The sequence below is a fragment of the Ranitomeya imitator genome, chromosome 2 (assembly GCF_032444005.1).
Source record: "Ranitomeya imitator isolate aRanImi1 chromosome 2, aRanImi1.pri, whole genome shotgun sequence".
In the NCBI taxonomy this organism is placed as follows: Eukaryota; Metazoa; Chordata; class Amphibia; order Anura; family Dendrobatidae; genus Ranitomeya; species Ranitomeya imitator.
Window position 1 is genome coordinate 309145046 of NC_091283.1, and position 25143 is coordinate 309170188.

General features: G+C 46.1%; 1 protein-coding gene across 1 annotated transcript in view; it reads right to left on the bottom strand.

The window, feature by feature from the left end:
- LOC138663381 (zinc finger protein 432-like) overlaps positions 1 to 25143 on the bottom strand; it is a 53759-nt gene that overhangs the window by 13248 nt on the left and 15368 nt on the right. The window contains exons 2-6 of the mRNA XM_069749558.1: positions 3818 to 3968; positions 3507 to 3686; positions 3300 to 3423; positions 3116 to 3213; positions 2842 to 2932 (exon numbers count right to left, since the gene is read on the bottom strand). Coding sequence (XP_069605659.1) covers positions 2842 to 2932; positions 3116 to 3213; positions 3300 to 3423; positions 3507 to 3686; positions 3818 to 3895 — 571 coding nt within the window. The 5' untranslated portion in view covers positions 3896 to 3968. The remainder of the gene's footprint in view (positions 1 to 2841; positions 2933 to 3115; positions 3214 to 3299; positions 3424 to 3506; positions 3687 to 3817; positions 3969 to 25143) is intronic.

Here is a 25143-nt window from a genome sequence, read left to right on the forward strand (position 1 = left end):
TTAGGCACATCAGTGGCTCTCCAAACGCAACATGGCGTCCCATCTCAATTCCTGTCAATTTTGCATTGAAAAGTCAAACGGCGCTCCTTCCCTTCCGAGCTCTCCCATGCGCCCAAACAGTGGTTTACTGCCACATATGGGGTATCAGCGTACTCGGGACAAATTGGACAACAACTTTTGAGGTCCAATTTCTTCTCTTACCCTTGGAAAAATAAAAAATTGGGGGCAAAAATATAATTTTTGTGAAAAAATATGATTTTTTATTTTTACGGTTCTGCATTATAAACTTCTGTGAAGCACTTGGTGGGTCAAAGTGCTCACCACACCTCTAGATAAGTTCCTTAGGGGGTCTACTTTCCAAAATGGTGTCACTTGTGGGGGGTTTCAATGTTTAGGCACATCAGTGGCTCTCCAAACGCAACATGGCGTCCCATCTCAATTTCTGTCAATTTTGCATTGAAAAGTCAAACTGCGCTCCTTCCCTTCCGAGCTCTCCCATGCGCCCAAACAGTGGTTTACTGCCACATATGGGGTATCAGCGTACTCAGGACAAATTGGACAACAACTTTTGAGGTCCAATTTCTTCTCTTACCCTTGGAAAAATAAAAAATTGGGGGCAAAAATATAATTTTTGTGAAAAAATATGATTTTTTATTTTTACGGTTCTGCATTATAAACTTCTGTGAAGCACTTGGTGGGTCAAAGTGCTCACCACACATCCAGATAAGTTCCTTAGGGGGTCTACTTTCCAAAATGGTGTCACTTGTGGGGGGTTTCAATGTTTAGGCACATCAGTGGCTCTCCAAACGCAACATGGCGTCCCATCTCAATTCCTGTCAATTTTGCATTGAAAAGTCAAATAGCGCTCCTTCCCTTCCGAGCTCTCCCATGCGCCCAAACAGTGGTTTACTGCCACATATGGGGTATCAGCGTACTCAGGGCAAATTGGACAACAACTTTTTGGGTCCAATTTCTCCTGTTACCCTTGGTAAAATAAAACAAATTGGAGCTGAAGTAAATTTTTTGTGTAAAAAAGTTAAATGTTCATTTTTATTTAAACATTCCAAAAATTCCTATTAAACACCTGAAGGGTTAATAAACTTCTTGAATGTGGTTTTGAGCACCTTGAGGGGTGCAGTTTTTAGAATGGTGTCACACTTGGGCATTTTCTATCATATAGACCCCTCAAAATGACTTCAAATGAGACGTGGTCCCTAAAAAAAAATGGTGTTGTAAAAATGAGAAATTGCTGGTCAACTTTTAACCCTTATAACTCCCTAACAAAAAAAAAAATTGGTTCCAAAATTATGCTGATGTAAAGGAGACATGTGGGAAATGTTACTTATTAAGTATTTTGTGTGACATATCTCTGTGATTTAATTGCATAAAAATTCAAAGTTTGAAAATTGCGAAATTTTCAAAATTTTCGCCAAATTTCCGTTTTTTTCACAAATAAACGCAGGTACTATCAAAGAAATTTTATCACTATCATGAAGTACAATATGTCACGAGAAAACAATGTCAGAATCACCAGGATCCGTTGAAGCGTTTCGGAGTTATAACCTCATAAAGGGACAGTGGTCAGAATTGTAAAAATTGGCAAAAATTGGTGCAAACCACCCTTGGGGGTAAAGGGGTTAAGTATATAATTCCACATGTGTTAATTCATAGTTTTGATGCCTTCAGTGTGAATTTACAATTTTCATAGTCATGAAAATACAGAAAAATCTTTAAATGAGAAGGTGTGTCCAAACTTTTGGTCTGTACTGTATATATATTTATATGTAAATGTCCTCAATGGGTACTGTTTATAGGATTGGGGCTAGAATAGGATAGGCTAGAACTGTAGTGGGGCTAGAATAGAGGGGGGCACAGTAGTAATAGATGATATCATAGAATAGAGCAGGAGGTAGGCAGCACAGGGGTTAACTAAAGGGGAGGTACAGCCAGGAGCAGGGAAGTATAATCAGGATACTTCCTGATTAGAGACAGACAACCTGGCAGCCTTGCCAAGGGCAGGATGCATTCAATGTATGAGACAGCTACAGGTCATGGGGGTAAAGCTGCGGATGGCAATAAGGGCTCCCAGGCTGGAGAATAGTACAGTCGGGCATCAGCTCAATAGGATCATCCTCAGGGCAGTTCTGGGGTCTACGACTGGGTCGGGGGTCAGCAAGATGGAACTCCTGGCACCTTTGCAAGATGGAATCGGACAAGGGGCTGACAGGGAGCTGGTGATGCAGGTAGTACGGAAGGGGCACGGATTGTCCACAGAAATGGCATGGATTTCCAGGAGAGAAGAAGGAGAGGTTATAGAGGAAATGGAGTCTGCCCAGAAGGAAGGGAAAGTGCAAGATATGATGCTTTGTGTAAAATGTGCTGCAAAAGTGATGGGTGCCCATGTTATCAGTAAAGTTGAACTGTTTGAAAAGGACTGTAACGCTGCAGTGTTTTATGGAACCTGGAATCCTGAAGCTGGAGTGAAAGAAACCGAGGGAACTGAAATGAGTACTCTGCTGCACACATCTCACACACACACACACACACCAGAAAGAACTCTGTATTTCATCTGCGGGGCACCAGGGTGTGAAAACACTACAGCTCGCTGCCACGACTACCACTCTGGCTGCATTATACTTGCAGGTTGTAAGCGCTATACAAAAGAGTTTTCAAAATTTCACAAAGCCATTTAAACATTTTCGGATGGAGGAGAATGTTATGCTCTACCCGCAAAATGGGGATCACATGATGCCACGTCCGAACTACACCATTGATAAAGCAGCCACAGCCAGTGACTGAGAAGAATCTGTGACTTCTCTGTAGTTAGTGGTCACTACTCACCTGGGTATTCATATGTACGAGTCTCCTCTTTAGACCGCTCATCACCCCTCACATATGTCTCTGTAGTATTAATATGGGTCAGATCTTCACCCTGAAACAAATATTGTAAAAGTCACAGACAGATGGAGAAAGTCACATCTATAATCAGCTCTAATCCTGCCATCTCCACCGTATGAAACATGTAACACTGGTGGATAAAACTGACTGAGCACAAGACCTTCACAGCCGTCTACACATCATAGGGAAGATCTCATGACACCTTCTCTCCATCTACCTGATGATTCTGAGAGACATTGGGATCTTCTTGTTTACAGTCCTGTGGAAGAAGAGGATGGGGACATCTCTCGGGTGTTGTCCTCTTACTGGATAGATCTGGAGGAAACACACAGGCACTGAATTCATTCCTTACATACAGATAATACATATAATTATAGGCTGTGTGCATTTCATCCTATTACCCGGTGAAGTGAGGGGCTGGGGAACCTCCATCATGACGTCCTTGTACACATCCTTGTGTCCTTCTAAATACTCCCACTCCTCCATGGAGAAATAGACGGTGACATCCTGACACCTTATAGGAATCTGACACATACAATGATACAGTCATCACTCCGATCCCTTCATAGCATTACTGTATAATGTCCCAGCATTCCCAGCAGTGTCACCTCTCCAGTCAGCAGCTCAATCATCTTGTAGGTGAGTTCTAGGATCTTTTGGTCATTGATGTCCTCATGTATCAGTGGGTGAGGTGGAGGCCTTGTGATTTGGCTCAGGGGTCTTTCCCATCCCTCGGACACAGGGGCCTGACAGCGCTCACTAGAGGTCTTCTTCACTGCTGTGTAATCCTGGATAAGGAGAGACACATTAATAAATCTCACTACAGACATTTCCAGATTCCTCACCTCTTGAGTTCTGTCCAACAGTTTTATTGCCATAAATAAGAATTATGTAATGTGACGCTATAAAAATCTCTCACCTCTCTAGTGAGACGAAAGAGGATCTCTAGGGTGAGGTGTAATATCCTCTCTGCCATCTTGTCCCTCTTCATATCCATTCTTGATGGGTAGTTAAGAAAAATTATCTTAATATAGAAGATGTCTACTGAAAGGATCGGATATTGTAGGTACCTGAAGAGGAAGACGATGAGAGGATGAATCATTACAAAGAATTTGAATAATAATAAAATTACTGGAGATAACAAAGGAAACATTTCAGAAGACAGAACGTGTAGATGTTGTATTCTCTAGTCTTGTATGGACTGGAACATAAGCTGAATTACTGAGTAAGACATCTCCTCCATGCAGCCAATCACTGGCTATGTTACTCACTGCTTCGTCAATTAATTTGCTGCAGGAATCACAAGTTCGTTGGGACAGACCAGAAAATACAGAGTGTGGTGGGGACCCAAGCAGCTATTACCGTATTTTTCGGACTGCAAGATGCACTTTTTCCCAAATACATTTTTGTTGGAAAATGGGGGTGCGTCTTCTAGTCGGAATATACTTACAATTAGTGTGACAGCAGCAGGAGTCGGGTGATTCTACGGCGGTCCAACACTGCAGGGAGATCACACTCCCTTCCTAGGTTGGTGCGGCAGTATTCGGCGGTGTGCAGTGGTGCAGGGCTCCACCAACATTTTTGGAAAACCCAGAGCACTGCACATCCACACTGCTGCCATGCGGTAGCCCCTGGTAAAATGGCCTCTAGGAAAATGGCCACCGGGTTGGCATATGCACACATTGAAATCTCGGGAGATGAGATCTTGGAGCCGAGATCTCAATTTGCAGCAGCATTTTCCCAGAGGCCATTTTACTGGAGGCCACCGCATCGCAGCAGTGGGGGTGTGCGGGGCTCGAGGGCTTTCACAAAATGACAGGGTAGCCCCCGCAACCCTGAACACCGACAAACCTGCCGTGTCAGCCTGGGATGGGAATTCCCAGAGGCTACTGCTTAACAGCAATGCATGTGCGGGTGCTCCGGGCTTTCAGAAAATGTTGGAGGAGCCACCGCACCAGTAGAGAACCACAGAACCTACCGCATCAGTCTGCGATATTAGTCATATCACTGCTGGACCACCGAACACCCCCTGTGAACACCCTCCACCAGCGCTACGGATTTCCCACGGCAAGCTGAATTTGGTCTGTACGACGGGCCATCATTTGACACATTTTTTCCCTATTTTCCTTCTGTAAATTTGGGGTGCGTCTTATGGTCCGGTGCGTCTTATAGTCCGAAAAATATGGTATATTTTTATTATTTTACAACATAGGTTTTATTAGTAGATGTCAGAGAAAAAACAATAAAGTTTAGGCCACAGACAACAAATAGTTTGTTCCTCGGAGTCGGCAGCTGAATACGTTTCTCATAGACTCATCTTCCATAACGCTAATTCTCGTCTCATTTACAGACCCTGAAATCGGCATTAACAATACTGCAGGAGATATTCATTACACGTGACAGGAGAAATAACGACTTCATGATGAGGATGACATCATATTCTACTTCGGCTCTAGGAACATATTTGTCCAAAGTCCATCACTGACTACATCACCACCAGCCATCTAAATGAATGTTTCCAGTCTTCCCCGCACTGTAATCTTCTATTACGTCAGATCTCATGTCTGATTCACACACATAAGTTTGAGGCTTTTATAAAGAAAAAAAAAAAATTTGTTTTCAAAAACACTATGGTCAGAAATTACCATATTTTTTGGAATATAAGACACACTGGACCATAAGACGCACCTAGGTTTTAAATTTTATATATACAGCTCTGGCAAAAATTACGAGACCACTGCAAAATTTTCAGTTTCTCTGATTTTTCTCTTTATAGGTATGTTTTTTGATTAAGATGTACACTGTTTAATTTTATAAAGTAGTGACAACATGTCTCCGAAATTTAAAGCTAAAAATGTTGTATTTATTTTAAGCAAATGAGAAATTGACAAAAAATATAGTTCTTACCGATAACGGTATTTCTCTGAGCCCATGACGGCACCATGGAGAAAGGGGATCCGCCCACCAAGGACAGGAAACCTACAGATAAAAAGGCGGTACCACTCTCCCGCATCAGTTGTTTACTAGAGAACGATGGGAGACTATGGAATAGCGTATTCGTTTTAACATTACTTAACTTAATTGAGATACCGCGTGACCTAATCATATAAAAGCATATGGCACTATGTTAGTGTGCACACCCATAAGTGAAGGGATGGACTGTACGGGTGCCGTCATGGGCTCAGAGAAATACCGTTATCGGTAACAACTATATTTTTCTCTGACGCCCATGGAGACATTTGCATAGATTGTACATTCAGGGAGGGACCACCGCTTCCAGAACCCTTTTACCAAAGGTAAGGTCTGAAGAGGAGATAAGGTCCAATCTATACTGCCTATAGAATGTGAATGGTGATGACCAGGTAGCAGCTCTACATATCTGGTCAATTGAAGCCCCAGCCTTCTCCCAGGACGGACATTGGACTTGATGAGTATGACAGGCTGATGGCATCCGTGATCCATCTCGCCAAAGTGGCTTTGGAGGCTTTTTTCCCCTTCTGGGGACCCTGAAAGCACACAAAAAGAGGCATCCTCCCTACTCTCTCTCGTGGCTTCTATGTACTGCATAAGGCATCTCCTGACATCTAGCGTATGTAATGATTCATCCTCATTTTTAGGGTTGGGACAAAAGGAGGGAAGAGATATCTCTTGAGTTCTGTGGAACCGGGATGTCACCTTCGGGACGTATGCTGGGTCTATTTTGAGAATGACTCTATCCTCTAAAAACTGTGTGTAAGGAGGGTTAGCAGATAGAGCCTGTATGTCGCTAACTCTACGAGCAGATGTGAGGGCGACGAGCAGGGATGTTTTGAGGGATAGGAATTTCAATGGGATATCTCCTAAGGGTTCGAAAGGAGGTTTAGTCAGGGATTTAAGGACCAAATTTAAATCCCATTGAGGGTAACTTTGCTGCCCCGATTAACCTGGAAACCCACCGATTCCCTGCCAAATCATAGTTGAATAGGGCTCCCTATGCTGCCACATGGACTTTTAGGGTACTCGTGGCTAGACCGATTTCCAACCCATTTTGTAAAAATTCTAATATGGATTTAAGAGGCACCTCTTCCCCTATTTTAGCGCCCGATGATGAAAGGAATTTTTTTCCATATCTTCCCATACTGCTTTGTTGTAATCAGTTTCCTAATTTGTAAAAGAGTAGATACCAGCCCAGCCTCTGCTTTCTAGTAGCTCCCTCTCAAATGCCAGGCTGTCAAGTGTAAGCTCGTAACTTGTGGATGGTGAACTGGACCCTGGGAGAGTAAGTTTGGGAGGTCTGGGAGTACCCACGGGTCGGATATCGACATTCTCCACATCCAAGAGAACCAAGGCCTCTTTGGCCAGAACGGGGCTATTAAGATCACATGAGCCCCGTCCTTCCGAATCTTCCTCAGCACTACTGGAATCAGAGCAAATGGGGGAAACGCGTAAGCCAGCTGATGTAGCCATGGTATCAAGAACGCATCCAAAGCCACTAGATTCCCCAGTGGAGTTATGGAGCAAAAAGAGTTTACTTTTTTGTTTAGGTTGTTTGCAAAGAGGTCTATGTTGGGTACCCTCCATTTTTCCGTGATCTGGGTGAATATTGCCTGATTTAGCTCCCATTCCCCTTGCCTTAGACGGGAATGACTCAGAAAGTCCGCTTTGTAGTTGTCCACCCCTTTATATGCAGACTTGTCAGAGATAGAAGGTTCCTTTCAGCTATTTGAAATATTGACTCGGTAACTTCCATCAGATTTTGAGAGCGAGTACCCCCTTGGCGATTCAGGTACACCAATACTACCCTGTTATCTGACATAAGTCTGACATGGTGAGAGTGAAGGGCCCCCAAGAATTCCAGCAGAGCGAACCTGACCGCTAGAAGTTCTTTCATACTGGAAGATTATTTTGCCAGAGACGACGACCAGGTGCCTTGGGCTAATAGGTTGCCCATATGAGCCCCCCACCCACTGGGGCTTGCTGTGGTTACGATTTTTGAAATTGGAGTTACCCACGGGACTCCCTGGGAAAGATTTTTTTGCGATGTCCACCAAATTAGTGACCGAGTTGAGCGTGGAGATAACCTGAACCGACCTTCTAAATGCCCCCTTAGGGAGACTTCCTGACAAAATTTGCCATTGAAGGTCTCTCGAATGGAGCTGAGCCCATTGGGCTGCAGGGATGCATGAAGTCATGGATCCCAAGAGGGAAATAGCCTGGCGGAGACTTATGGCGGGGAGAGCTTGTATTTTGGACACCAGCCCTGTTATTATTTGTATTTTTGTCCCCGGGAAGGCAACATTCCTCCTTTACGGAGTCTAGAGTGAGACCTAGATATTCCTGGACCTGGGAAGGCAATAACCTGGACTTTTTAAAATTTATCAGCCAGCCCAGCTCCTCTAGAGAACGCATAACTGTTTCTAGCTGATTGTTGTAGTATTGGGGAGAGGAGCCTATTACCAAAAAGTCATCTAGGTATGGCACAATCAGGGTGTCCTGATCTCTCAGATGAGCCATTACCTCCGCGATTAGCTTTGTGAATATTCTTGGGGCTATGGCTAGTCCGAACGGTAGGGCTGAAAACTGAAAGTGGTGTAACACCCCCCTGATGTAAACTGCTATCCTGAGAAACCTCTGGTGATCTCTGTCGATAGGGACGTGATAGTAGGCATCCTTCAGGTCCAGGACTACCATGAAACACCGAGGAAACAGCATTTTTATAGATGTTTATTGTTTCCATCTTGAACGCTTGTACCTCTAGGCATTTGTTTAGGTTTTTCAAGTTTATGATAGTCCTGTAAGACCCGTCCGTTTTTTTCCTCAGGAACAGAGGGGAATAGTATCCTTGCCCTCTTTCTTGTGGGGGGGAACTTCAGGAAGGACTCCCTTGTCCACTAGTCCAATGACCTCGTTTTCCAATGCCAATTGTTCTTTCACTGAAGACCTTGGTGATGTTATCAAAAAGGAGGGGCGAGGGGTTTTGAGAAGTGTCAGTTTCAGCCCTGATTTTATTATGCCCAGGATCCATGGGCTGCGGGTAATTTTCTCCCAGGCCGAGAGAAAGAGTGACAATCTTCCCCCCACCTGGGGCAAACCTTCATTGGGAAGGTTTTCTGTTGCCACTGGGGTTTTTATTAAACAAGAATCCTTTATTTTTGTTTTTCTTGTCCTCCCATTTTTCCTGGTTTTTCCCCGGCTTTTTACGGAAAAACCTCTTGCTCCGAAAGGGCCTTCTATAAGAGGGGAAACCCAGGGAGGGAAAAGATTTCTTTTTATCACCCACCTTCTCTAGGATGTCATCTAAGGAGGGACCAAACAGGAATTCCCCCTCACAGGGAATGGTACATAATTTTGATTTTGTCTGTAAGTCCCCTGGCCAGCACTTAAGCCAGAGGGCGCGCCTAGCCGCGTTAGAGAAAACTGCTTATCTAGCAGCTAATCTAATAGAATCGGCAGAAGCATCTGCCAAAAATGCGGCTGCCCCCCTCATTACCGGCAAGGTGTTTAGTATGGAGTCTCGGGATGTTTTCCCTTTTAGCTTCCAGTTGGTCTAACCAAACCATTAATGAACGGGATGTGCATGCGGCGGCGACTGCCGGCTTTAGACCTCCCCCAGCTGCTTCCCAGGAGCTTTTGAAAAAGGAGTCTGCCTTTTTGTCCATGGGGTCCTTCAAGACCCCTATGTCCTCAAATGGGAGGGCGAATTTCTTTGATGCCTTAGCTATGGCGACATCTACTTTGGGGGCTTTTTCTCAGAAGGAGCAAGATTCATCCTCAAAAGGGTACTTTCTTTTTGGTGTTATTTGCTCAAGACCCCCGAACATGATGTCATGTACCGATCTTTTTTTGGGGTGAGAGTCCACTAACCCCATAGTGCTTCTAACTGCTTTAATGAGGCCATCTGTGTCTTCCAAGGGAAAACAACTGTGACCCCCAGAGGAAGAAGAGGATGATGAAGAAGAAGAAGAGGAGTTAGACGTATCTGAGTGGAGCGCCCCCAGACACAGGGCCACAGATTCTCGGTATCGGTCCTCTCTGTCTTGGTGCTGGGGTTGTCACGGTGGCTAGACCCGGTCCGTGACCCTGCTAAGGGGCGTCCAATGAAAGGTGATGGTGCGTGGTGCAAGGTGCGAGGAATAACGAGGACACAGGATTGTAGTCTCTTTACCTTTACTGAAGGCTTTGGGGTCCGCAGTCCAGAGCACTGCTAACGGGGCTGGCTGAGACCGGCCGGTCCGAAGGCACATCCAGAGTTCCCTTTGCAGGTGGGAATCAGTGTCTACCTTCTAGCGCCCGTGTGTTGTAGTCCTTCCCTGCTGAGCACCACGGGATAGTCCTCACAACTGTCGTACCCGGAATCCATCTTCTTGTCGGTAAGCTGTTGGTCTCCCATCAAGGACAGAAAACCAACTGATGCGGGAGAGTGGTACCGCCTTTTTATCTGTAGGTTTCCTATCCCCTCTCTCCGTGGTGCCGTCATGGGCATCAGAGAAATAATAAAAAAGAAACACTGCTTTCAGACCTCAAATAATGCAAAGAAAACAAGTTCTTATTCATGTAGAAACAACAATACTAATATTTTAACTTAGGATGAGTTCAGAAATGAATATTTGGTGGAATAACCATGATTTTTAATCACAGTTTTCATGCGTCTTGGCATGCTTTCCACCAGTCTTTCCCACTGCTTTTAGGTGACCTCCTGGAACAAAAATGTAAGCAGTTCTTTGTTTGATGGCTTGAGACTATCCATCTTCCTCTTGATTACATTCAAGAGGTTCTCAATGGGGCTCAGGTTTAGAGATTGGGCTGGCCATGACAGGGTCTTGATGTGGTGCTCCTTCATCCACACATTGATTGACCTAGTTGTATGGCACGGGGCATTCTCCTGCTGGAAAAACTAGCCCCTAGAGTAAGGGAGCATTGCCTGAGCAGAAGGAAGCTGTTGTGAATTCTGCTTTTGGGCTCCCTCCGGTGGCTGTAGATGGTAATGCAGTTGTGCCTGGACTGCAGGATTGGACAGGTGTATCTGCTAATTGCAAAGCTGACTGGGGTATTTAGCTGTGCAGGATTCATTAGTCCCTGACAGTTGTCAATGTTCTATTGCCAGTAATGGTTCTCTGCCTGGCCTCTCCTGCGTGCTGCCATTTCAGCTAAAGATAAGTGTCTCATTCTGTTTCTTAAACTCACAGGCTTTGTGTCTATTTTTCAGTCCTGTTCATAGTTTCTATTTTGGTTCCAGCTTCGACTGTCCTGTTGTTTTCTCAGTCTGGTTGGATTCGCTGGAGTTGCAGATATACTCTCCACACCTTTAGTTAGGTGGTGGAGTTTTTGTATTTTTCTGCTGTGGATATTTTGTAGATTTTGTGCTGACCGCTCAGTATCCTGTACTATACTTTCCTATCCAGGTAGAAGTGGCCGCCTTTGCTAAATCTGTTTTCCGCCTGCGTGTGTCTTTTCCTCTCCTACTCACCGTCATTTGTGGGGGGCTGCCTATCCTTTGGGGGTCTACTCTGAGGCAAGTCAGTTGTCCTATTTTCTATCTTTAGGGATAATTAGTCCTCCGGCTGTGTCGAGGTGTCTAGGTCTGGATAGGCACACCCCACGGCTACTTCTAGTGTCTGTGATAAGTTTAGGGTTAGCGGTCTGTATAGTTACCACTACTCCAGCGAGGGTTTTTTCATGTTGTTCCAAGGCCGCCTGATCATAACAGTACAACTGGCCAACAATGAGTTAATTGCATCTCAGAAGAAGGGAGGAAAGGTTTTGAGCCATTTTTTTCTTCAGCCTGTTTTGTCTTCTCCTCCCTCTTAATCTCTGGGTGGCTGAGGAACCTAGAACTAACATGACTGTTCAGGAGTTAGCTTCTCATGTGGATCAGCTTGCTGCTAGGGTACAGGGTATTTCAGATTATATTGTTCAGACTCCTGCTTTAGAACCTAAGATTCCCAATCCTGATTTATTTTTTGGTGACAGATCCAAATTTTTGAGTTTCAAAAATAACTGTAAACTGTTTTTGCATTGAGACCCCGATCCTCTGGGGATCCCATTCAGCAGGTTAAAATCATCATATCCCTGCTGCGTGGTGACCCACAGGATTGGGCATTTTCCCTGGAATCTGGGGATCCTACTTTGCTATATGTTGATTCTTTCTTTCAAGCATTGGGGTTATTGTATGATGAGCCTAATTCTGTGGATCAAGCTGAGAAGACCTTGTTGGCCCTATCTCAGGGGCAAGAGGCGGCTGAATTGTATTGTCAGAAATTCAGAAAATGGTCTGTGCTGACTACATGGAATGATGATGCTTTGGCGGCAATTTTCAGAAAGGGTCTTTCTGAATCCGTTAAGGATGTTATGGTGGGGTTTCCCACACCCTCCAATCTGAGTGATTCTATGTCTTTGGCCATTCAGATTGACCGGCGCTTGCGGGAACGCAGAACTGTGCGCGCTGTGGCGTTATCCTCAGAGCAAATTCCTGAGCCTATGCAGTGTGATAGGATTCTGTCTAAAACGGAACGACAAAGTTTCAGACGTCTCAACAGGTTGTGTTTTTATTGTGGCGATGCTTCTCATGTCATTTCTGTCTGCCCTAAGCGGACAAAAAAGATCGCCAGTTCATTGACCATCAGTACTATACAACATAAATTTCTGTTATCTGTGTCCTTGATCTGCTTATTGTCGTCATTTTCTGTCATGGCGTTTGTGGATTCAGGCGCCGCCTTGAATTTGATGGACTTTGACTTTGCTAGGCGTTGTGGTTTTCCCTTGCAGCCTTTGCAGAATCCTATTCCTTTAAGGGGCATTGATGCTACACCCTTGGCTAAAAATAAGCCCCAGTTTTGGGTACAGGTGACCATGCGCATGGCGCCAGCCCACCTGGAAGATTGTCGATTTCTGGTGTTGCATAATTTGCATGATGCGGTCGTGCTGGGTTTCCCGTGGTTGCAGGTCCATAATCCCGTTTTGGATTGGAAGTCCATGTCTGTAACTAGTTGGAGTTGTCAGGGGGTTCATAATGATGTTCCTCTGATGTCAATCGCCCCTTCTCTCTCTTCTGAAATTCCAGAGTTTTTGTCTGATTTTCAGGATGTATTCGATGAGCCTAAGTCCAGTTTCCTTCCACCGCATAGGGACTGTGATTGTGCTATTGATTTGATTCCAGGCTGTAAGTTTCCTAAGGGTCGACTATTCAACCTTTCTGTACCTGAACATACCGCCATGCGGAGTTATATTAAGGAGTCTTTGGAGAAGGGGCATATTCGTCCATCTTCTTCACCGTTGGGAGCGGGGTTCTTTTTCGTTGCTAAAAAGATGGTTCTTTGAGACCCTGTATTGATTATCGCCTCTTAAATAAGATCACGGTCAAGTTTCAATACCCCTTGCCTTTGCTTTCTGATTTGTTTGCTAGGATTAAGGGAGCTAGTTGGTTTACTAAGATTGACCTTCAGGGGGTTATAATCTTGTTCGTATTAAGCAGGGTGATGAATGGAAAACTGCGTTTAACATGCCCGAAGGCCATTTTGAATACACCTTGGGATGCCATTCGGACTCTCTAATGCTCCATCTGTTTTTCAGTCCTTCATGCATGATATCTTCCGGAGTTATCTTGATAAATTCTTGATCATATATTTGGACGATATTTTGATTTTTTCCGATGATTGGGAGTCTCATGTGCAGCATGTCAGGATCAGGGGCGGACTGGGCCGGGTGGCAGGAATGCATCTGCCCCCCGGGCCGGTGCCTGAGCAGGTACACAGGGCCGCTGGAGGAGCAGCAGCTATTTTAATACATAGCGCGCCGCATCCCTCCAGCCGGCCCTATGTGCGCGCGTTGCCTGTTCTGACAAGTGCCGTGGCGGCCCGCACTAGTGTGCGAGCACGGCCGCGGTCCTTGTTCCTGCGCGTGCTCGTCTGCTGGCTGCTGCGCTGCCCATGTCAGAGCGGGCAAGCAGGAGACCAGGCGCGCGCGCGGCCCGCACTAGTGTGCGAGCACGGCCGCGGTCCTCGTTCCTGCGCGTGCTCGTCTGCTGCCCATGTCAGAGTGGGCAAGCAGGAGACCATGCGCGCGCGCACGTGGTGATATTTCAAAAAGCCACGCGCGCATAGACTGTGTCTGACGCTGGCCAGCCTGCACCAGCGTCAGAGAAGACTGCTCACCAATGCCTGGGCCCTGGGATGATCCTCTCCTCCTCTTCACTGCCAACGCTGGCCAGGACGCGACACCCGACCCACCTCAGCTCTTCATCCTCCCGACCTCCCCCCATCTCAGGGACCTGGGTGAGTCCCAAGATGATTTTTTTTAATGTATATACAGCAGTATTGCCTATATAATGTGTATAGACTGCTATATATACATTATATAGGTGATACTGCTGTATATAATCATTATACCACTATAATGTATGTATAGCAGTCTATATCTTATATGGGTGACACTGCTACTTATGCGTATATACCTTATATAGGTGACACTGCAATGTGTGTGTATGTATATATGTGTGTATATATATATATATATATATATATATACACACACACGTATACATACACACACACCGCAGTGTCACCTATATAAGGTATATACGCATAAGTAGCAGTGTCACCCATATGAGATATAGACTGCTATACATACATTATAGTGGTATAGTGATTATATACAGCAGTATCACCTATATAATGTATATATAGCAGTCTATACACATTATATAGGCAATACTGCTACTGATGTGTATATAGGTGATACTTCTGTGTATATATGTCGTTATGTAGGTGATACTGGTGTGTGTGTGTGTGTGTGTGTGTATGTATATACACACACACACACGTACATATATACACAGCAGTAACACCTATATATAACGTATATACACATCAGTAGCAGTATTGCCTATATAATGAATATAGACTGCTGTATATATGATATATAGGTGATACTATCATTATATACAGCAGTAGCAGTATCGCCTATATAACGTGTATGCAACATTTGCAGTATCACCTATATAATGTACAGACTAATGTATATACGTTATATAGGTGACACTGCTGTGTATAGTCGCACTATCTATTTGTATCTAATCTATATATATAATTGCCTACGGGTTACTTCCGTCTTTCTGTCCTCAACTTCCGTAACGGAAATCCAGCGTTGCTGATTGGTCTCGCCAGCTGCCTGTCATGGCTGCCGCGACCAATCAGCGACGGGCACAGTCCGATTAGTCCCTCCCCTACTCCCCTGCAGTCACAGTGCCCGCCGCCCACTCCATACTCCCCGCAGTCAGTGTGCCCGGCGCCCGCTCCATACTCCCCGCAGTCAGTGTGCCCAGCGCCCGCTCCATACTCCCCGCAGTCAGTGTGCCCGGCGCCCGCTCCATACTCCCCGCAGTCAGTGTGCCCAGCGCCCGCTCCATACTCCCCGCAGTCAGTGTGCCCAGCGCCCGCTCCATACTCCCCGCAGTCAGTGTGCCCGGCGCCCGCTCCATACTCTCCGCAGTCAGTGTGCCTGGCGCTCCGCTCCATACTCCCCGCAGTCAGTGTCCCCTGCGCCTGCTCCATACTCCCCGCAGTCAGTGTGCCCTGCGCCCGCTCCATACTCCCCGCAGTCAGTGTGCCCTGCGCCTGCTCCATACTCCCCGCTCCATACTCCCCGCAGTCAGTGTCCCCAGCGCCCGCTCCATACTCCCCGCTCCTTACTCCCCGCAGTCAGTGCCTGCTCCATAATCCCCTCCAGTCAGCGCTCACACAGGGTTAATGCCAGCGGTAACAGACCGCGTTATGGCACGGGTAACGCACTCCGTTACCGCTGCTATTAACCCTGTGTGACCAAGTTTTTACTATTGATTCTGCCTATGCAGCATCAATAGTAAAAAGATGTAATGTTAAAAATATTAATAAAAAAAACCAAAAACCTGCTATACTCACCTTCCGTCATTGGACGATGCGCTCCAGCCGGCCGCCATCTTCCGTTCCCAGAGATGCATTGCGAACTTACCCAGAAGACTTGGCGGTCTCACTGGCGGTTTCCTGGGAATGGAAGATGGCGGCCGCATCACACAGCTTCGCTGGATCCCAGGGGTGAGTATATAACTATTTTTAATTTTAATTTTTTTTTTTTTTAACAAGGATATGGTGCCCACACTGCTAAATACCGCGTGGGCAGTGTTACATACCTACGTGACTGGCCAATATACTACGTGGCTCTGTGCTGAATATTACGTTGCTGGGCAATATACTACGTGGCTGGGCAATATACTACGTGGCTGGGCAATATACTACGTTGCTGGGCAATATACTACGTGGCTGGGCAATATACTACGTGACTGGGCAATATACTACGTGACTGGGCAATATACTACGTGACTGGGCAATATACTACGTTGCTGGGCAATATACTACGTGGCTCTGTGCTGAATATTACGTGGCTGGGCAATATACTACGTGGCTGGGCAATAAACTACGTGGCTGGGCAATAAACTAAGTGGCTGGGCAATATGCTACGTGGACATGCATATTCTAGAATACCCGATGCGTTTGAATCGGCCCACCATCTAGTGTATGTATATATATATATATATATATATATATATATATATATATATATATATATATATATATATATATATATATATATATATATATATATATATATATATATAATCAGTTTCATCTATTCAATGTGTGTACAGCAGTCACAGTATCACATACAATATATAGGTGATACTACAACTACACACATCAGTCGCAGTATCGACTATGTATTGTATATACAGTAGTTTCAATGTGATATATGTTCAGCAGTCGCAGTGTCTCCTATGTGATGTATGCATCATAATATAGTATAATGCTGTCTTAATTACCGAATATTGTAGAGAGGTTTATAGTGTAGAGATGTTTATATAGTATGGCGCTATGCATATAGTGTGGAATTCACACTATATACACTGCTGCCACATCTCTACACTATATAATATATGCACCGCTCTATATTCCTTAACACGGTATATAATATGCCGCTGTGTATATAATATATTGTAGTATACCATTTATACTTGTGTATAAGCCGAGTTTTTCAGCATATTTTTTTTGTGCTGAAAACACCCCCCTCGACTTATACACAAATCATTGTCCCAGAAAGACGGAGAAGGAGCAGCAGGTGACAGAGGCAGGAGCCGGCGGCTGTGGCTAAAGCCTGTGCCGCTGCTAAAGAGAAATGAATATTCACTGCACTTACCATCCCTGCGCACCCTCGCTGCATCTCGTTTCGGCGCTAGCAGCTCTTCAGGATGACCGATCACGAGTCTTCCGCTCATTAAGGTAATGAATATTCACCCCTCTCCACTCCCATAGGTGTGATAAATATTCATTACCTTAATGAGCGGGGGACGTGATCGCCCGGCCGGAGCTGCTGGCACCGGAACGAGATGCTGCGAGGCCATGCAAAGAAGGTAAGTAGGATGTGGTTTTTTATTATTTTTTAGGAACCATGCATACATGAACAGGGATAAGGAGCCATGCATACAAGGATGGGGATAAGGATCCATGCAGACAAGGATGGGGATAAGGAACCATGCACACACAGACGGGGATAAGGAGCCATGCATACAAGGATGGGGATAAGGAGTCATACAGACAAGGATGGGGATAAGGAGCCATACAGACAAGGATGGGGATAAGGAGCCATGCAGACAAGGATGGGGATAAGGAGCCATACAGACAAGGATGGGGATAAGGAGCCATACAGACAAGGATGGGGATAAGGAGCCATGCAGACAAGGATGGGGATAAGGAGCCATACAGACAAGGATGGGGATAAGGAGCCATACAGACAAGGATGGGGATAAGGAGCCATACATACAAGGATGGGGATGAGGAGCCATACAGACAAGGATGGGGATAAGGAGCCATGCAGACCAGGATGGGGATAAGGAGCCATGCAGACAAGGATGGGGATGAGGAGCCATACAGACAAGGATGGGGATAAGGAGCCATACAGACAAGGATGGGGATAAGGAGCCATGCAGACAAGGATGGGGATAAGGAGCCATACAGACAAGGATGGGGATAAGGAGCCATGCAGACAAGGATGGGGATAAGGAGCCATACAGACAAGGATGGGGATAAGGAGCCATGCAGACAAGGATGGGGATAAGGAGCCATGCATACAAGGATGGGGATAAGGATCCATGCAGACAAGGATGGGGATAAGGAGCCATGCACACACAGACGGGGATAAGGAGCCATGCATACAAGGATGGGGATAAGGAGTCATACAGACAAGGATGGGGATAAGGAGCCATACAGACAAGGATGGGGATAAGGAGCCATGCAGACAAGGATGGGGATAAGGAGCCATACAGACAAGGATGGGGATAAGGAGCCATGCAGACAAGGATGGGGATAAGGAGCCATACAGACAAGGATGGGGATAAGGAGCCATACAGACAAGGATGGGGATAAGGAGCCATACATACAAGGATGGGGATGAGGAGCCATACAGACAAGGATGGGGATAAGGAGCCATGCAGACCAGGATGGGGATAAGGAGCCATGCAGACAAGGATGGGGATGAGGAGCCATACAGACAAGGATGGGGATAAGGAGCCATACAGACAAGGATGGGGATAAGGAGCCATGCAGACAAGGATGGGGATAAGGAGCCATACAGACAAGGATGGGGATAAGGAGCCATGCAGACAAGGATGGGGATAAGGAGCCATGCAGACAAGGATGGGGATAAGGAGCCATGCATACAAGGATGGGGATAAGGAGCCATACAGACAAGGATGGGGATAAGGAGCCATACAGACAAGGATGGTGATAAGGAGCCATGCAGACAAGGATGGGGATAAGGAGCCATGCAGACAAGGATGGGGATGAGGAGCCATGCAGACAAGGATGGGGATGAGGAGCCATGCAGACAAGGATGGGGATGAGGAGCCATGCAGACAAGGATGGGGATAAGGAGCCATGCACACACAGACGGGGATAAGGAGCCATGCATACAAGGATGTGGATAAGGAGTCATACAGACAAGGATGGGGATAAGGAGCCATACAGACAAGGATGGGGATAAGGAGCCATACAGACAAGGATGGGGATAAGGAGCCATGCAGACAAGGATGGGGATAAGGAGCCATACAGACAAGGATGGGGATAAGGAGCCATGCAGACAAGGATGGGGATAAGGAGCCATACAGACAAGGATGGGGATAAGGAGCCATACATACAAGGATGGGGATGAGGAGCCATACAGACAAGGATGGGGATAAGGAGCCATGCAGACCAGGATGGGGATAAGGAGCCATGCAGACAAGGATGGGGATGAGGAGCCATACAGACAAGGATGGGGATAAGGAGCCATACAGACAAGGATGGGGATAAGGAGCCATGCAGACAAGGATGGGGATAAGGAGCCATACAGACAAGGATGGGGATAAGGAGCCATGCAGACAAGGATGGGGATAAGGAGCCATGCAGACAAGGATGGGGATAAGGAGCCATGCATACAAGGATGGGGATAAGGAGCCATACAGACAAGGATGGAGATAAGGAGCCATACAGACAAGGATGGTGATAAGGAGCCATACAGACAAGGATGGTGATAAGGAGCCATGCAGACAAGGATGGGGATAAGGAGCCATGCAGACAAGGATGGGGATGAGGAGCCATGCAGACAAGGATGGGGATGAGGAGCCATGCAGGCAAGGATGGGGATGAGGAGCCATGCAGACAAGGATGGGGATGAGGAGCCATGCAGACAAGGATGAGGAGCCATGCAGACAAGGATGGGGATGAGGAGCCATGCAGACAAGGATGAGGAGCCATGCAGACAAGGATGGGGATGAGGAGCCATGCAGACAAGGATGGGGATGAGGAGCCATGCAGACAAGGATGGGGATGAGGAGCCATACAGACAAGGATGAGGAGCCATGCAGACAAGGATGGGGATGAGGAGCCATGCAGACAAGGATGGGGATGAGGAGCCATGCAGACAAGGATGGGGATGAGGAGCCATGCAGACAAGGATGGGGATGAGGAGCCATTCATACAGGGACAGGGGAGCCATGCATACAAGGACGGGATGTGGGGACAATGCATACCCAGCTTATACTCGACTCAATACGTTTTCACAGTTTTTTGTGGCAAAATTAGGTGCCTCGGCTTATACTTGGATTGACTTATACTCAAGTATATACAGTATATTGTGGAGCTGTGTATACTTCTAATGTCCTGCATAAATGGTGTAATTCTCAGTATCTATTCTGATGTATATGTGTATCTGTCTATCTATCACTCCGATTAATTGTTAGAAAACTAGCGGACTCTTTATTGGCCCATGTGGCAACGTTTTGGATCCATAACTGAACATTTCTCTGATATGGAAGTGAAATGTTGCCACATTGACTAATAAAGAGTATTAAAAAAAAAAATCAGTTCCATTTTCTTCCACAAAAGTGGTACAATCATCTTCTCACTTGCTGTCCGTGTGCAGTTGTGGTTTTTTTTTTCTCAGCAGATGTTGCAGTCTGATACACGGTGAGTCAGACCATTGAGGAGATGGAGAAATTAATTTCTCCGTCTCCTCCACACCTGTGCTGCGAGAGCATTGGAGCACGGACACTCTGATCACGCTCACAGCAGAGCAAGAGCCGAGTATCATTGGCATATCACATCCGATGCCATATTCTAGTGTTATTCCACCCTAATGAGCACCTGTATTAAGCCCACGTTCACACGGTCAGTATTTGTTCAGTGTTTTCATCAGTATTTATAAGCCAAAACCGGGAGTGGAACAATCCAGAGGAAAAGTATAATAGAGACATCTGCACCAATTCTGTATTTATCACCCACTCCTGGTTTTGGCTACAAATACTGAGGTCAAATACTGACCAAATACTGACCGTGTGAATGTGGCCTTATTCTGTATCTATACACTGCACAGTACCACTCCTCATTATAGAGTGGGGCTGTGTGTCTGTCACTATACAGTGGGGCTGTGTGTGTCATGAATTATACAGTGTGTGTGTGTGTGTGTGTGTGTGTGTGTCATGATACAGTGGGACTGTGTGTGTCAATATATATATATATAAATAATATCTCTATCTATCGCATTCTTGCGGTCACCAGACCACCTGTTGCCGGCACCAGAGAATCCTCATAGCGCACAGTGCGCACGATATGAGGATTCACACATAGTGACTGTAGACATGTAGCTTAAGATCTGACAACCCCTTTAAGGATGGGCCGCTACTCATGGGCCACTGCTTGTGCTTGCCCCCCAGGCTAAAATTTGCCAGCCAGCCCCTGGTCAGGATGGTGTTTCAGGTCCTTCGTGACAATGCCTTGTTTGTGAAAGGGTCTACAGTCATGGCCAAAAGTTTTGAGAATGAGACAAATATTAATTTTTCCAAAGTCTACTGCTTCATTTTTTCTAATGGCAATTTGCATATACTCCTGAATGTCAGAGTGATCAGCTTAACAGCAATTACTGTACTTGCAAAGTCAATATTTGCCCAAAAAACTAGGAGTTAGTCATACCGGTAACGGTATTTCCAGGAGTCCATCATGACAGCACCACAGGAGGTTGCTCTTCATATCCTTGATAGGGACAGGAACACAGAAGAGGTTAAATAGCCCCTTCCCACCTCCACCCCTCAGTGATTTTACAAAGTACCACATCAGGATGGATACAACACAATTTTATTGAACTTCCTCTCTATACATGTTCATATCACACATCAGACAGGAGTTCAAGGGGGGGCAAATAATGGGTGCTGTCATGATGGACTCCTGGAAATACCGTTACCGGTATGACTAACTCCTAGTTTCCAGGTCGTCCCTCATGACAGCACCACAGGAGAAATACCAAATAACTCCTATTAGGGCGGGATTACAGCTTGGAGGACTTTTCTCCCAAAGCTAGTCTGTTGCTTTGAGCGTATATTTCAGCCGGTGAATCTCCTCCAGATCACCTAAAAGCCCACTCACTGAGAGCAGTATCTGCTTCATGGGCAGAGAGTGCGGGTGCATCCATGGACCAAATTTGCCGGGCGGCAACTTGGTGTAGCTCAAATACCTTTTGCAAGCACTACAAGCTGAGAAAGTCCGCTATTTGGTTCTGTGAGCCTTTCAGATGTACTGCTGTGATAGACCTCACGGTATTCTCCGCCCAGGAGAATATTGTTTCTGCTAATGTTTGAAGTGGACGGTGTCTTGGTCCTCCTTGATGTAAGAGAAAAGCTACCGTGGTCGAGTTGTCCGAGAAGATTCGGATGTGGTGTCCTTGAATCTCGTGTTGGCACCTTTTTAATGCTTCCCAGACCGCTCTGAGTTCCCTGTAATTGGAGGAACTGTCGCGTATCGATGGTGGCCATGTCCCCTGAAGGTATCGACCTTCTATATGGGCACCCCAGCCCGTTGAGCTTGCGTCAGTAGTTATGTTTACGCATGGAGATATTTTCCATGGTTTTCCTCTTTTGAGGTTTTTTATGTTGATCCACCATGAGAGGGACTGCTTTACCTCGCTGGGTAACCACATCCTGTTGTCTAATGAATCTTTTCTTCCGTTCCATACTGAAAGAACTTCCCTTTGAAGTGTTCTGGAGTGAAACTGGCTCCACTGTACACTGGGAATGCATGAGGTCATCAGTCCTAGAATTCTCATAGCTTTCCTGATGGAGATGTATTTCCGTTTTTTTATTGATTGAAGTTCTTTTTTGATTGATCGCTGTTTTTGGTCTGGAAGGAACGAGTATTCCAGTTCGGAATTTAGTAGTACTCCCAGAAATATCTTTTGCGTCTCTGGTTCGAGACTTGACTTTTTTGTATTTATTACCCACCCCAGACGTTTCAGGAGTGACATGGTAATTTTTAAGGATTCCTCCATCTGCTGAGGTGAATCTGCGATTAGCAACAGATCGTCCAGATATGGTGCGATGAGAATTTCCTTTTCTCTTAAGTAGGCCATGACCTCCGTCATGAACTTCGTAAATATCCTTGGGGCAGAGGAGAGACCAAATGGTAGGCACTGAAACTGGAAATGAAGTATTCTCTTGTGGTTTCTTATTGCGAATCTGAGGAATCTTTGATCTGAGGGATGGATGGGAACATGATAATATGCATGTTTGAGATCTAGCGTGCACATTACCGAGTTCTTTTTTTATTAGCGGTGTAATTGATTTGAGAGATTCCATCTTGAAGCGTTTGTACGCCACCCATTTGTTTAATGGTTTTAAGTTTATTATTGTCCGGTAATCTCCGTTTGGTTTTTTTATGGAGAACAGACTGGAGTAATGCCCCTGAAACCGTTGATGATGGGGTACCGGTATTATGACGTTTAAATCTAAGAGTTCCCGTATGTCTGTTAGCAGCCTTTGATGTACTGCGGACGACTCCGTCTGTGTTAAGCAGAATCTCTTGGGGGGTAGACGAGTAAACTCTATCTTGTAACCCTGTGTAACAGTCTGTAGAATCCACTGATTCTGAGTTATGTTCTGCCATCCTTCCTGGAAGTATTGTAGTCTTCCTCCTATATTGTTGGCGTCATTGTTTGCTGGGTCCTGTTGACTGGTCTCGAAAGGAACCTCTTCCTCTGCCCCCTTTAGGGTAGCTCCACCTACCGGACTTCCCTTTGCCTCTGTAGTCCTGTCTTGGGTGGGAGCGAGTTTTCCGAAAGAATTGTGGTTTTTTTGGTTTCTCTTCCAGGAAGCCTTTTTTCTTGTCGGACGCTTTTTCGAGTAGTTCGTCAAGGACTGGACCAAAGACGTGAGATCCTGAGAATGGAATCGAACACAGTTTGTTCTTGGATTGGGTATCTCCCGTCCACGATCTCAGCCATAAGGCCCTTCTCGCTGCGTTCGACAGTGCATTATTCCGGGCAGCAAAACGTACTGTTTCCGCTGAAGCATCCGCCATGAAATCAGTCGCCATTTTCAAAACTGAAAAAGATTTAAGGATCTCTTCTCTTGGAGTTCTGTTTTTAATATGACTCTGCATCTCGTCCACCCAAAGACTCATGGACCTTGCTACCGAGGTAGCCGCTATATTCCTGCGAGTTCTCAGGCCCCCAAACATCTCGTCTTGAATTGATAAAGGTTCAAACGAGTCTTCTATTTTCATAGTGCTTCTTACTACTTTTAGAAGTATATCCGTATTTTCGGATGAGAACAAGTATTTCTTTCGTTCTTCTGGAAGCACAGTCAATGTATTATCCTCGTCATCCGAGCCTGGATCGGAATAACCCGAGACCTCTCCTTCCTCGGAACTCACATCCATATCCCATCTAGGCCTTTTAGGCCACGGAGACTGGGGTGGCACCATTGTAGACACCGTAGCTTGGACTTCGTCTCTAATCATAGATTTGATATTATCTAACAGCGAAGCCTGTTCGTCTTTAAGAAGTTTAGCGATGCATTTTTCGCATAATTTCTTTTTATAGCCCTCTGGGAGTTTGGTGGTGCACAATGGGCATCTAATAGTCCTTTTTTTAGTAGCTGACCTCTCGGGAATGTCCTTATCCTGAAAATGTAAAGGAGATCCCTGTAGCTACGGAACTAACGTTCTGTAATGCATCCCATACCACGTACTACTCACATGGTCCGTGGCTAGCTCTAAGGATTGGACGTCTGGGCAAGTAGCACCTTCCATCTTCCTAAGTCAAATGTGCTGTCAGATGTCCGTCATTAAGTAGTCAACCTTACCCAGCTTCAAGACATCTAATTCGTCCTCCTTCCGAGCTCAGCTGCTGGCCTCCACGGTGATTTCAGGTCCCCAGCTGTACTGCGCATGCGTCATCTGGAACGCACGCTGACCAGCCTGGGACCTTTCCTGACGCATAGTCCGGATGCTGTTCCGGTCTTTGTTTCTCCAGCAGCTTCCCGGCGCCCCGGAAATGCCTCTGCGCCGCCGACCCCGGGAATCCGGCCACGCCCCCCGGAAGTAGTCACCCGACCGGAGCGCCGGAAGTCCCGGGTACAACGCCAGCACCGGCCGCACGTGGAGCCTGAGGGGAGCGCTCAGCACCGCAGCCGCAGCTGCTGTCTCAGAGCCCCTTGTGAGGGGATGAGGCAGTCTATGGGGAGCACACAGCTTTACCCAGTCGTGGAGGGACCTCCGTTGGTATCCTGCGACCTGAGGAGTTTCCGGATCCTCGCGGCCAGAGCCCCCTCCAGGAGGATGGGACCGCACACAGGAGCTCCTGCTCGACCGAGACCTGACTTCCCATCAGGTAAAACCTTGATCTTCCTGGAGATCTCTCTCCTGCATCCGTCCCTGA